The sequence below is a fragment of the Gopherus flavomarginatus genome, chromosome 1 (genome assembly GCF_025201925.1).
Source record: "Gopherus flavomarginatus isolate rGopFla2 chromosome 1, rGopFla2.mat.asm, whole genome shotgun sequence".
Classification (NCBI taxonomy): Eukaryota; Metazoa; Chordata; order Testudines; family Testudinidae; genus Gopherus; species Gopherus flavomarginatus.
In genome coordinates, this window is record NC_066617.1 from 257,917,707 (window position 1) to 257,932,867 (window position 15,161).

At 41.6% G+C, this 15,161-nt stretch overlaps 1 protein-coding gene across 3 annotated transcripts in view; it reads left to right on the forward strand.

The window, feature by feature from the left end:
* RASA3 (RAS p21 protein activator 3) overlaps positions 1 to 15,161 on the forward strand; it is a 207,707-nt gene that overhangs the window by 77,762 nt on the left and 114,784 nt on the right. For all 3 annotated transcript variants that reach the window (XM_050921823.1, XM_050921832.1, XM_050921842.1), the window contains one exon: positions 3,497 to 3,600. In XM_050921823.1, the coding sequence (XP_050777780.1) occupies positions 3,497 to 3,600 (104 nt within the window). The remainder of the gene's footprint in view (positions 1 to 3,496; positions 3,601 to 15,161) is intronic.

Sequence of the window (15,161 nt, forward strand, 5' to 3'; positions counted from 1 at the left end):
TTTGGGGAGGCAATTTTTGTTTTTTGGAACAAGGTTTCTGGAGCCCTGAGGCTGATGCTCAAGACAATTTTGGCTTGAGAAATAAATCATGGGGTTTGACTGCTGTGACCTCTTGCTCCTCAGGTCCAGGCTTGAGACAAAGTGGGCACTGTTGGAAGAGATACGTTAAGGATAAGCTTGCAATTTAAGTGGAAGCTCACAGCAGTTGTGTAGTTCCTTTTGATTCCTTCAGAAAGAAGATATTGTTTTTTACAAAGCCACCCTACCATTCAAGGGGAAGGAGAGAAATCAGATTAGATTTAATGTGCATTTTCTTGCAGTTAAAGTTTTGCTGCTTAATTATCAATTGGGAAATATGTGCAGCGTGTAAGAAATGTGCTTACTTTTATAAGTTAAAAGTACAATATAGGAAAAAGACACTACCTGAATGCGTTGGAATTGGATATTGTAAAACCCAGTCTGCAAAATCCACAACCAGGAAAGCACTGGATAGAGTTTTCTAAAAATGTAAAATCAGGGCCCTATTCTCCAACCACTGGTGAGAATAATGCTTACTGTGAGGCACACAAATGAGTTCAATGGGACTACTCATGCAAGTAAGTCTCGTGTCCAGTAGTGGATACAGGATTCTGTTATAATGTAGCTAACTGCGTTTCCTTTGCATTTCGCCCTTTCGTTGTGCTCTTTTCCAATATCATGTATTGTAAACAGGCTTTTAAAGACTTCTTTCTCTGGGCCACTCTCCAGAAATGTTCAGTGTACTTCCATATGTTGTTTCCTCTGTTTTCTATTTTTAACTGCTTCAAATGATGGTGGTTTGACTGTTCCATTTGGAAGTCTGTTTAGGGGGGCTAATTACTGTCCCTGAATACATTTTTTACTAATATCAAATGCTAATCTGAGTTTAAGGACTGTGCAATAAATATGGGAAAAGACTCTTAGGTATATTTGTACCTCTCAGACTTTCAGGTGGTACAGTAATCTAGGAATCATAATGGAGAAATGGATATATAATTAACAGTTTACAAAGCATCATCTCTTCAGTGTCTTTTTTGTGGTGGAGCCATTATGTGTATCAGTATTTGATGGGAAGGAAAGGGCAGACTTTATGGATAGATTTACTAGCACATCTAGAAAAAGCAAGCATAATTTCTACAGAGAAACCTAGGAACTTTAATGCTTAAGCATTGATCATGCCAACTCTGTCATACATGCTTATATTTGTGCACGTGAGTAGTCTTGTTGAAGTCAACTGCATACGTGATTGCAGGTTTAGGGCCTTATGGTCCCCATTAGGAACCATTCTGCTAGAAAAGCTGTTCATAATGCTCAATTTGGTAGAAAAGTTTGTGCTAGTGCAAAATTTAAAGCTTTTGTATCTGTAAATACATTATCGCACTCCTGAAGATTAAATAAGGTTTCTTCATAGAGGGAAAACAGGCAAAAGTGACTAGAGGCACGCTGTCGTAGCTAACAAGGAAAAGTGCCAATGCAGCAAGTACATGTTGTAAACTTTGTCGAAACGTACCCGATCTGTGAGTAAAGTAAATATTTAACATCTATAAAGTTGCTTAAACTAAGGCGTTACCAAGTAAATATTGTCCAACTGAAGAATAGAGACACCAAGAATTGTGTATGCAACACCTTTTGCAAAGCCTCAAAGAAGTTAGAAGCTGTGTATGCAAGTACAATTCTGAAATACTCAGGGGCTGAGACACAATAAATGGGAGCAGATGCTGACATCCAGAGGATACTGGGCAGGAGAAGAACCAAATGACGTACTGTAATTTCCTTTGGGATCCATGTTTAATTATAGTAGTACTCTACTAGTCCATACTATGGGCTTCATTTGTTAATCCTGGACATATTTCTCAACATTGCAGCATATATTATTATAAATGTATTTTTAAATTGTTTTTTCTGAATTCTGAATAATACTGCATGACTTTAACCATTAATACATTGTGTCATGTTCTCACTAAAAATGATATTTAGTACCATGTTTTGCTATATAATGAATGAGGCTTACTGGCTAGCGCCAAAATTCTATTAAGAGAGTATAGAAATCCATTAAGAAACTATTTCGTCCTAGGCAGCAGTATGAACAAAAGAGGTGTGCAGTGACCTAAAATGCTTTTGCTGTGTATAATAGGAGCAATGTATGTGTGTCTTGACAGAGCCAAGGGAATGACATATGCTGATAAAATGCAAGAAAAATGGAAAGTTAATGTAAGGAACTATTAATAACTCAGATGAGTATTAAATCTTTTAACAGAATACTGTTGAAGGGGTTTTTTTATATTGTAGCTTTAATGAATCTGTGTCTCAGTCTTGTGCCCAGCCAGGACAATAGGGAGGTCTGTTTAAACAAAAAAAAAACTACTGGCTTTCAGCCTATTAATTAGAATTAGTGATTTATTTTTAAGTCTACATCTGCAGTGCTTGCTGCATCTGTCAGTATGACTCATGCTTCAGTAGATTTGACTGGGCGGATGGAGTTTGTGTCTCGGGGTAAAAAAATCTGTGTTAGTACGATAGACCTGTCACTGCACAAATAATGTTGATAGATGCTTGTAGTTCTTATACACAATTCCTTAACCATGTAATTGGATAGAAAAAACCTGAAAGCGTTGCTCTTAAGTCTGAAGTGTTTCTCTGTTTAAACTAGTAGGAGTCAAGGGAAGCTACTTAAGTCTCTAAACAGATTTGTGTTAAAAATACTTTTATCCATTCTTGAATTTGGCCTAACTGTAGGAAAAATCATTTGGTTTTCTGTTGATCTAGCTAGATCGTTCTTCTGTATATCATAATCAGGAGGAAATGGCTGCTCAGTATTAACAGATAATAAACATCACAAACCCATCTCAGAGGCTTAGTTACTACCAATTGCCTTAATCAGTTTTGGATTTGAGATTTTTGTTTGGGGAAAGTGGAGGAGTTGGATGTGAGGTTTTCATTTTAAATTAATTCAAAGAGCTGATTTAACATGCACTGTTACTTTTGCTCACCCTTCTGTCTGCCTCTTGTTTTATGCAGTAAAAGGTGTTTTATCCGGCACTTGACTAACTGGAAAGCTCTATAAATCGGCATTTCTGATCTTCATTGAAAGTCCAGTTTATAGTCTGGTTGGCATGGGGCTGGCAGGGGGTTGAGGTGCTGGAGGGTGTGTGGAGTGTGGGTTTAGGGAGGGAGTTTGGGTGGGGGCAGTGGGGGTTTGGGGCATGGGAAGGGGTGCAGGGTGCCGAATCCGGAGGTCGCTCATCTCGAGTGACTGCCCACAAGCGGCGACCTGTCCAGGCTGTTTCTAGGCAGAATTGTGGCAGGGCATTTAATATATAATGGAATAAATCAAAGTGGTATAGTGCCTGGAGATGTAGGTTCGTGCATACACGCAGATGCAGCCTAACAAAGGCAAGTGTAGTCTACATTCAGGGTACGAAATGAAAACAAACTTGCTACTTTGAGATACCAATACTAACTCTTCTTATTTCCCCAGCCCCTTCTATGGAGAAGACTTTTACTGTGAAATTCCTCGGAGTTTTCGTCACCTGTCGTTTTACATTTTTGATAGAGATGTTTTCCGAAGGGATTCCATCATAGGTATGTGTTTATAAAATGCCTATTTTCATTACAGTTGTAATCCTTCAGGATTTCCCATGTTCATCAAACTATAAACAGCTATATGAATTCAGGTCTTAGAATGGGCAGTAACGATAGTGATTGATATACCTTTTTTCTTTTGTGGTGTGTTTTTTTTCTCTCCTATATATTACATGCTATATCAAAGTCTAGGAAATACAAATAAATTGATGGAGAACGCAGATTATTACAGTTTAATCAAAATATACAGCAAGTATTACTGCATTATGTTAAAGTTAGCAGCATCATTTATAATCACGTGATTTTATGTAGGACTTTGATGGAATGTACTGGCCTCTTGTGGACCCTGCCCCAGGAAGGAGCAGCAGAGATGGGTCCTCCCAGCCTGCCTAGAGAGGCCTTGTGGAAGCAGCCAGTCAGAGCCCAGCAGGCTCAGTTAAAAGCAACTGCAGGGCTTTAGCTGGTCAATTCCTGGCTGGGACCAGAGGGGCAAGAAAGGGCTCTCTTCTCTGGCCAAAGGAGCTTAACTGGCTGTACTTACTAGTCCTGGGAGTGAGGACCTGTCAAGTTTAACCCTAAGGTAATAGGTGAAGGTAAAGGGAGCAGGAGAGAAGAGACTCAGGGAATACAGCAGTATGCAAGGTACCTAGGTCGGAACCTGGAGTTGTGGGTGACTCTGGGTTCCCCCCCCGGCCATTAGCAAAGTGGCCTAAGTCCCAAGAAGGGGACAAGGCTTCTTTAGAAGCCAGAATTAAGGGTGGGGCCTAGCGATGTGGCTGAAGACCTTGGTGAGGGCAGACAGTTTGTTTGACTTTCCCTTCCTCGAAAGGGGTTCATCCATTTTGACTGTGTGACTTGCCAGAGGACTGAGCCACTGAAGGCCCCCACCTAGTGAGGTCAGCAACCTACAGAGGGTGCCAGGAGGAGGAAAAAGATTACAGTAGCACACCCAGCCTCAAGGAGGCACTGAAGGTGAGTGCTGCCATTATAAGCCTTTAATCTAAAAAAAATCCCAAAATACTGTTAAAAGTATCTGCGTGTAGCATCACTAAAATACTACCACCTTTGGAGCAGGGAGCAATAGCTAATGGGTCACACAGTATAAGAATGGTAGGGGAAGGAGAAATTTCACCCAGAACATTAGGGCAAACCCTTACTTGTGCAAAGTCCCATGAGATTTTTCAGTGTCCATGCAAAATAGACAAGACTTCTGCTTTAGTGTCATGTTTGAAAACTCGATGTGCAGTAAACTCAGTAGCACTCAATTTATCTGCTTCAGGGCTTGTCTATATGGCCACTTAGTGCAAAGCAAACTGGGGGCATTCTGCACCTGATTTAATCTGCCATGCACTAAGTGGCTGCCTGGACCCTGCTGCCATTCACTAACGGTTTCGTAGAGTTCTTTGATTCTCCTGTTTCAAACAAGTATAGGACAAAGTGCACTAGGTTACTGTGCAGCAGCAGGGTCCACGTGGCAAGTGAGTGCTTGGGAGGTTAGTAGGGTTGACAACCCTCCTGGTTTCGCCAGGAGTCTCTCAGAATCGGGCTCTATCTCAGAGATATTAGGCAGTGGGGCTAAGGCAGGCTTCCTACCTGCCCTGGCTCGGCGCGTCTCCTGGCAGCGGCCAGCACATCCCTGTGGCACCTGGCAGGGGGGCAGGGGTCGCCACACTCTGCCCGAACACCAACTCTACAGTTCCTATTGGCTGGGAATTGCAGCCAGTGGGAGCTGCAGAGGCAGTGCCTGCAGGCAGGGGCTGTGCATGGAGCCCCCTGCCCCACGCCCGCAGCTGCAGGGACATGCCGGCCACTTCGGGGAGGGGGAGGAGATTTAAAACTCTTTCAATCAGTCATATAAATGTCAAAATGTATTTGTTTTAAGACAGGTATTGTTTTTGTTTTTTTCAAACTTTATTTGTGGACCCCTAAAAGATTTCAAATAGAGGTGCGGACCCCTTTGGAAATCTTAGACATAGTCTTTGGACTCCCGGAGGTCTGCAGACCACAGGTTGAAAACCATTGTAACAACAAACTTTCACAGATCCCTTGGACAGTCTGTGCCCTCCCCCCCTCCCCCCGGTTGAAAACCACTGTTTTAGGAGCACAGACATTTTTTCATTATCCTTGCAACGTTAACTTTTTATTTTTAAGTTTTAGATGGCTTGCTTTTATAGTCTTGATTCTTTTTTCAACAGTTGGACAAAAATCATACATTATCTTTATTGTAAACAACAATGTTCCAGCTTAGTAAATTTGTAGTTCTCAATAAGGAATATGTGCTTTGCTAAGTTTGTGGAGGGTGGAGGGGAGTGTGGAGAAATAGTTACCACAAAAGTGAGACTATGCTGTACAAATGCAGTATGCAGTCATGCTTAGTGTGCATGTAGAGTGAATCTATCTATCTACCAACACACTTTTTTTCTCCTTGGTATAATTATTTCAGCATGCAGTCACTGAATCTTTTATTTAAAAAAAAAAAAGGGAAAAAGACCTCAAAATGGCACAGTTATGATTTGATATTTTACATAGGGTGCATTGATTTAAATCAAAGCAAATTAAATCACTGCATTTAATCATGATTTAAGTCAGCAAGCAGGAAACATGGATTGAAATACAGTAATTAATTTTAACCTTGTTTTGCAGTTGTACTTTCCTGAAGAAAAGGTTGATTCTCATTGATTAGCAACTATTAAAATATGTGACTTGTAACTAAGTATAGCCTTTTCGCTAAATTTGGTATGTTTTGCTAGGCGGACACACATCTATACATATTTATTTAAGCGTGTACATAGCTTAAAATACATTTATTCAGATTCTTAATCTTTACATTTTTTAACATGTTAATAAATGGTAAATGATGCATTTCTTATTTACTCATGAGTTGTGTTGAGCTCTGTTTGGATGGAAATGCAATAAAATTACACAAAACAGCTTTTTAAATAATTACATAAACCAAGCTTAAATAGGCTGGGGGCATAAGAGAAATAGCTTGTGAAAATACGTTTTGCATTTCAAGCTCACTGAAGTTTTTTAGATAGTTGAATTAATATGAACTGAACTAATGGTTTCTACTCGTCATGTCCCTCAAGATTTTAGAGCTGGTAGGGATGATCTTTCACAGCTTGTTTATGTTCAAGCTTCCCTGCTTTTTCAGCTCCCAATCAGCTTTTTAACTTTGAATGAACTAGTCAGTCATTGAACAGAATTAGTTGAGTAAACTGAAATGAAGAAGATATTGTCGCTACACCTGCAGAAGAAGGTACTGCTGTCAAAAGCTGGTGTAGCACTTCAACAAACTCTGGTCTAGGTGCTTAGCTAGTGACTTCTACCATTTAGTGGTTTGTCGTCTTTGACAACTTTAGCAGAAAACACATACCACTTAAATCATTTTAAATTAAATATTTAATAAATTATATTAAGTTTATGCCTTAACATAGTTGTTATAATTTAAAATTACATCTTAAATAGGTTTATTTTTAAAAAGAAAAATGTATATATTTTAAATTTTAAAAAATCAATTTTATCCACTGATTTTACATACAAACAAGCGAGGTATCTGAGTTATGGTTCCCTTTATAGCTCAAAGCTGTATTGTATGTACAGCATGTAGCATTTTTTTTACCACATATTAATAAAAAGTGCTAACTATGAAAGGACATACTTGGGTGAAGGATGTGGAAACCATAGCTTCTAAGTCTATTCTGTGGGTGTGGAATTTTGACTAAACCGTATTTAGTTTCCTCTTGAGTACTTTATACTATGCTAATTCTTCTAGGGCCTGATCCAGAGTCCACTGAAACCAGCTGAAGTCTTTAAATCAGGAGTGGGCAAACTATGGCCTGCGGGCCACATCTGCGCTGCCAGCCGATTTAATCCAGCCCTTGAGCTCCCGCTGGGGAGTGGGGTCTGGGGCTTGTCCTTCTCCCATGCTCCAGCCGCCAAGCGGGATTGGGGGTTGCTCTGCTCATGTGTGCTGCAGCTCCCGGAAGCAGCGGCATGTCCCACCTGCAACTCCTATGTTTAGGGGCAGCCAGGGGGCTCTGCGCACTGTCCCATCCCCAGGACCTGCCCCATCTGCAGCTCCCATTGCCTGGGAACTGCGGCCAATGGGAGCTGCAGGGGTGGTGCCTGCAGACAGGGCAGCATGTGGAGCTGCCTCACTGCACCTCCACGTAGGAGCCGGAGGGGGGATGTGCCACTGCTTTCAGGAGCTGCTTGAAGTAAGTGCCACCTGGAGCCTGCACCCCCAACCCCCTGCCCCAGCCCTGATCCCTCTCCCACCCTCCAAACCCCTCAATCCCAGCCCGTAGTACCCTCCTGCACCACAAACCCCTCATTTCCCAACCCCATCCCAGAGCCTGCACCTCCATCTGAAGCCTTCACCCCTCCTATCCCAGCCTGGACCCCCCACCTACACCCTGAACTCCTTATTTCTGCCCCCCCACCAGAGCCCGCACCCCGCATGCCCCAACCCTGATCCCCCTCCCGCCCTCTGAATCCCTTGGTCCCAGCCTGGAGCAGCCTCCTACACCCCAAACCCTCATCCCGAGCCCCACCCCAGAGCCCACACCTCCTAACAGAGCCCTCACCCCCTCCTGCACCCCAACCCCAATTTTGTGAGCATTCATGGCCCGCCATACAATTTCCATACCCAGATGTGACCCTTGGGCCAAAAAGTTTACCCACCCCTGCCTTAAATTGGCTTCAATAGACTTTGGATCAAGCCCATAAAGTAATAGCTGCATTTCTATAAACAAATCCTGTTCCCAAGAAAATTACTGCCTATTTATTTAGTGACTCCACTGCACTGAGATACAAAGGCAAGGTTACTTAAAATAGAGATTTTTATCTGATAGTGGTAAATCTTTGTACAGATACTACAATCTAAAACAGGGGCATATCATCCCCCGAGTCACTGATTGTTGGCATTCGAAGTCAAACAATCTGAAGGTCTGTTTGGAGTCTTCTGTCCTTCCTTGAACTTCTGTCAGATTTCCAAAGCTCTACTGTGCCACTTGTTCTGATATACTTTTAAAAACTTTTAACATATGTTCCGAGTTAAGAGACTTTTCAGTTAGTAAACTGAACTCTAACATTTAGCTAGTAAAGATTAGAGTGCTTTCTTCTCTAGACCAGTGGTTCTCAGGCCACTTGTGGCCCAGTCAGCACACAGCTGCAGCCCATGTGCCATCCTCAGGGTCTTAAAGGTAGGGTGACCAGATGAGAGGGAGAAAATATCGGGGCAAACTTTGGGAGTGGGGAGGGTCAGCCGGAGGAGCAAAAAATGAAGAGGCTGAGTGGTGCCAGTATGGGGGGGTAGGGGGGAAAGCCGAGTACTGCTGGCGGAGCAAAATATTGGGACAAATTGCGTCCCGACCAAAGATCAGTTGGGACATGGGACAAACATCTAAATATCGGGATGGTCCCGATTTTATTGGGATGTCTGGTCACCCTGCATAAAGGTAGTGTATATATTGTGTGGATGGGTCCACATAAAACAGAGAGAGCTGCATATGCGGCCCACAATGATAACTGGGTTGAGAACCACTGCTTTAGACAGATCAGGATGCCTACTATTCTTCACGTTAGGGTTTCTCTTGCTCTCTCTTTTTTAAGGTGGAGGGCAGCATTATCTTTGTGTGTCATTCCAGACTGGAGTAAAAGTATGCAGACATCCAATCAGGTAAAGCTCATGCTGCTGCTCAAAATGGATAAATCTGAACAGCAATCACAGAAGGTTAGACAAATAACATATCGAATGGATGGGAGACACAATGAACTGTATGACTTAAACAGATACAATTGCTTCAGCACTCTGATACCTAAAGCACCATGAGTAGAACAGAGAATCAATCTACAGTGCTTCATGAAAAAGTGTAAGGAGGAGTGCGCTACTATCCTGCGAGCTCCCTGGTGACAACTTCAGCTTTCTCTTCCAGGGAGATGGCTATTTCTCAAGAGGAGTACACATTTGCACCTTGGGATATTGGAAATCTTGTAAAGGAGAAAGGATACATTTATTGGTTAAAGCACTGAGGTAGAACTCAGGAGATCTGGTTTCAGAAGCCAGCTCTGACAGACTTCTTATGTGATCTTGGGCAAGTCATTCAATCTCTCTCTACCTCAGTTTCCAATCTGAAAAATGGGGATAATACATCATTTCTCCAACTCTTTGTCTCATCTATTCAGATTTTAAACTCTTTGGACCAAAGACTAGCTCTTCCTATTTTTGTGTACAGCGTCTGGGACCATGACCTTGGCTGCAGTCTCCAGGCACTTACCGCAAAACAAATAATATTCTCAAAGCTCCCTGAACTAATTTCTTAATCCATCAAGGTGGTTTTGGACATACACAGCTCCATTTATGGAACTTCTCATAGAAGGCATTTCAACTTAGAAGACTCGTTAGTGTAACGTCTTTATAGCTGTACACTCTGCCACTTCTCAAATGTCAGGATTTAGGGTGGAAAGTAGGGAAATCTCTTGATTTTAAATGAAAAAGAAGAAATTATGAAACTGAAATTTAAACTTTTTGAAACTTCTTTAAGCTTTGAAGCCTTCTTTTAGAAATTGGAGGAAAACCCATGCTCCTCTGATGGAGAGACTGTCTTGTGTGGTAGTAAGGAGGTGCTCCTTCCCTTTCTAATCTGATCTTGCTGATTCTTCATCTGAAGAACATAAGAACGGCCGTACTGGGTCAGACCAAAGGTCCATCTAGCCCAGTAACTGTCTACCGACAGTGGCCAATGCCAGGTGCCCCAGAGGGAGTGAAGCTAACAGGTAATGATCAAGTGATCTCTCTCCTGCCATCCATCTCCATCCTCTGATGAACAGAGGCTAGGGACACCAATCTTTACCCTTCTTGACTAATAGCCATTTATGGACTTAGCCACCATGAATTTATCCAGTTCCCTTTTAAACATTGTTATAGTCCCAGCCTTCACAACCTCCTCAAGTAAGGAGTTCCACAAATAGATTGTGCGCTGTGTGAAGAAGAACTTCCTTTTATTTGTTTTAAACCTGCTACCTATTTATTTCATTTGGTGACCCCTAGTTCTTGTATTATGGGAATAAGTAAATAAGGAAAAGTTATCCACTTTCTCCACATCACTCATGATTTTATGTAGCTCTATCGTATCCCCCCCTTAGTCTCCTCTTTTCCAAGCTGAAGAGGCCTAGCCTCTTTAATCTTTCCCCATATGGGACCCTCTCCAAACCCCTAATCATTTTAGTTGACCTTTTCTGAACCTTTTCTAGTGCTAGAATATCTTTTTTGAGGTGAAGAGACCACATCTGTACACAGTATTTAAGATGTGGGTGTACCATGGATTTATATAAGGGCAATAATATATTCTTTGTCTTATTCTCTATCCCCTTTTAATGATTCCTAACATCCTGTTTGCTTTTTTGACTGCCGCTGCACACTGCGTGGACATCTTCAGAGAACTATCCATGATGACGTCAAGATCTGTTTCCTGACTCGTTGTAGCTAAATTAGCCCCCATCATATTGTATGTATAGTTGGGGTTATTTTTTGCAATGTGCATTACTTTACGTTTATCCACATTCAATTTCATTTGCCATTTTGTTGCCCAATCACTTAGTTTTGTGAGATCTTTTTGAAGTTCTTCACAATCTGCTTTGGTCTTAACTATCTTGAGTAGTTTAGTATCATCTGCAAACTTTGCCACCTCACTGTTTACCCCGTTCTCTAGATCATTTATGAATAAATTGAATAGAGTTGGTCCTAGGACTGACCCTTAGGGAACACCACTAGTTACCCCTCTCCATTCTGAGAATTTACCATTAATTCCTACCCTTTGTTCCTTGTCTTTTAACCAGTTCTCAGTCCATGAAAGGGCCTTCCCTTTTATCCCATGATAGCTTAATTTACGTAAGAGCCTTTGGTGAAGGACCTTGTCAAAGGCTTTCTGGAAATCTAAGCACACTATGTCCACTGACTCCCCCTTGTCCACATGTTTGTTGACCCCTTCAAAGAACTCTAGTAGATTAGGAAGACACGATTTCCCTTTACAGAAACCATGTTGACTATTACTCAAGAGTTTGTTTTTCTATGTGTCTGACAATTTTATTCTTAACTATTGTTTTGACTAATTTGCCCGGTACCAACGTTAGACTTACCGGTCTATAATTGCTGGGATCACCTCTAGAGTCCTTTTTAAATATTGGCATTACATTAGTTAACTTCCAGTCATGGGGTACCGAAGCTGATTTAAAGGACAGGTTACAAACCATAGTTAATAGTTCCGCAACTTCATATTTGAGTTCTTTTAGAACTCTTGGGTAAATGCCATCTGGTCCTGGTGACTTGTTAATGTTGAGTTTATCAATTAATTCCAAAACCTCCTCTAGTGACACTTCAATCTATGACAGTTTCTTAAATGTGTCACCTACAGAAGCTGGCTCCGTTTTGGGAATCTCCCTAACATCCTCAGCCATGAAAACTGAAGCAAAGAATCCATTTAGTTTCTCCACAGTGACTTTATTGTCTTTAAGCGCTCCTTTTGTATCTCGATCGTCAAGAGGCCCCACTGGTTGTTTAGCAGGCTTCCTACTTCTGATGTACTTAAAAAAACATTTTGTTATTACCTTTAGAGTTTTTGACTAGCCGTTCTTCAAACTCCTCTTTGGCTTTTCTTATTACAGTCTTGCACTTTAGCTGGCAGTGTTTGTGCTCTTTTCTATTTGCCTCACTAGGATTTGACTTCCACTTTTTAAAGGAAGTCTTTTTATCTCTCACTGCTTCTTTTACATGGTTGTTAGGCCACGGTGGCTCTTTTTTAGTTCTTTTACTGTGTTCCTTAATTTGGGGTATACATTGAAGTTGGGCCTTATTATGGTGTCTTTAAATTCTTCTTCCTCAAGCCTGTGGTACTTGTCAGGGTCCTGGAAAGGAGAGTTATCCTGGTCAAATTAACTCTGGCAAGGCTATGACAAGGGGCTGGAGAGGGAGGAGCTGGCATAGAGTGAGTGGGGCAGTAGGGACTAAGAGTCCCAGGTGAAGTGAGACCTGCATGTATGGAGACCCCTGAAATGGGAAGGACAAAGGATTGAGTCAGTAGTGGCATGAGCAAAGGTTTGGAACAAGTTGGGACCAGATACTATGCAAAGGGGAGCTTGTGGAGCCAGATGAGCTGGAGTGGTAACAGTGAGGCAAGAGAAAGCACTGACTGAAAGGAGCAGTAAAGGCTGGAATAGCGATGGGAGTTTGTGTGCACAGACAGCAGTGAGAAGAAGCTGAGATTGTTGAGAAGGGAGGCCAAAAGGCTGTATTTGGGACCTGGGCTTGATCCAGAGAGAAGTCTCTGTAGAACTACCCTGCCTGAGAGGCACCTAATCCCAAAGGGTATAAATGCCTAGGTAGGCATTGGATACAAAGGTCCTGTCTGAAGAGTCACAACCATGCAGTCTGTGATGATTCTAGTTGTGAGATATTTGTCTGTTCTGTCAGTTGTGTTGCATTCTGCTTCTGCTGCAAAGCCGGGTCTTTGGGCTCACGAGGAGGTCAGGTAGCTGCATTGAGGCTGGACTGCCCTAAGGGCTTCCCCTTTCTGTCTCTACCTTCAGAGTGAGTCTGTGTTTGAGATAGACCAGCCCCACAACAACTGCACAGGTGAAATACTTCCTCTTCCACCCTACCCCCCCTTTTTGAGTCTATCAGCTATTCATTTTAGCCGATGAAAAACTTCAGGAGCCTCTGCAGTGACCTTGTAGTTGTAAAGCATCTAGTCAGAGCAGCTTGTGGATGGGCAGACCTGCAGAGGGCATTAAGAAACACTGAAAATTGATTGGCTATTGCTGCTTCCAATCAGTAACTGAGAACAGGAATCCTCTTGTTGGGTATCTCTACACTAGGGAAAAATGTGTACCCTTACAACTTGACAGCTCACAGAAACTGCCAAGTCCTGGTTTAGACATGGCAAGATGTAGTTATCTCTCAGTTTAGCTGGTCAGGGTGAACGCTATGGTACAATTACTACTTGCCTTGGTTATACCAGGATTTTGCAATTTGTGTTAGTTATCACATTGTAAAAATACACTTCTCTCCACTGCCCCCATGCAAACATATCTGTTCTGAAGATGAGTGCAAGAGTGCAGAAACATGATGCATTACATGCTGTGATGGTATAAATGTCCAGGAAGGAAAAATGAAAAATTGTTGGTTAGTGTATTGTTCAAAATAAAAGTTCCAGAACTAACTCAACAGTAGAGAAGAAATTAATGATGTCAGTAACCCAGAATCCTGTGCCTGTGGGCAGATGTGGAAGGAGGGCCAGGGAGGCTGACTATGTCATGAAGTGGATATTTACAGTTATTTGAGTAGTTGCTTCCCAACCAGAGTCCTTAAAGGCAAAGTTAAGCCATGGGTGCTAATATTATAAAGGGTAGCCCTTTAGCAAGCAACAAAAGGGCCTGTCTTTTTAAACAACATTTGAAAGGTATAGCTGATGATTTAGAGAGTACTTTGCGCTACATATAACCATCTTAAAGGATCCTACTTAAAGAGGTTTTTGGAGGCCAGCTTTCAGGATTACATCCCACTGAAAGAGATCACGGTTGGAATAGCTATTTTCTTTCTTTTTAGAAGAATTTACTGTCTTTCTTTTCAGAAAAAAGACAGGGCACTATACAGCTGGTTTGTAATATTCTGCAACCATGAGACATTTCTTTTCCCAAAGCTGATGTAGAATTACTCGTATACATCCAATAAGAGGTAAACTTATTGAAAAAAAAGTAAGGGGTGTCCTCTTCCATCCAGTGAGACCAATGGATATATTTCAGGCCAACAGTGAAAATCACATTTTTGTTAGGTAACTTTGGACACTAAAATATAGTTCAATTATTGCTTACAGAGCTTGTGAACTTGACTGTTTCCTGTCTGATAGGATAGATTCAATATCTTTTTGTTTTGGGGTTTTGGAGAGGGCTAAGGGGGCGTGCATCCCAGAATGCTGAGAGGTGGGCGTTTTTTAGGTGGTATGCTGTCAGAGTTCCTTCTGAATAATTAATACTTGATGGGGCTTTTATTTACTGTAATATTCATTGTCAAGGTGCTAGAGCTTTGAATAGATGTCTTTTTAATTCAAATTTAAAATATTTATATTTCTATCTTGGCCTGTTGTGACAGTGAATTCTCCAGCATCAAAGGTAAAAGGGTAACTTACACATTGTGTAGCAGAGATGAAGTCTTGAGCCAGCAAAAACAAAAAGGAAAAATTCAGATATTTTCTTCCTATTTATAAGACATCTGTGAACAAAAACAAACCAGAAGGATAAACACTTATGCAGTAGATAAATTTTAGAGCGACAATGTAGTACATTTTTGGCACTGGCGGATGAAAGGGTCATAATGATAAACACATTTGTGGGTTTGCATATTTCATTATTATGTCTGCATTTTCCTGATGCTAACTTGCTAAGTCATTCAGGATCTTCTTAGCTAAATTGATGATAAAACTGTGAACAGCTGTGCCTTGGATGTATCTTGGATGCCAGGTGGAATGCAACATGTAATAAAGACAGACATGCAAGGCTTGATT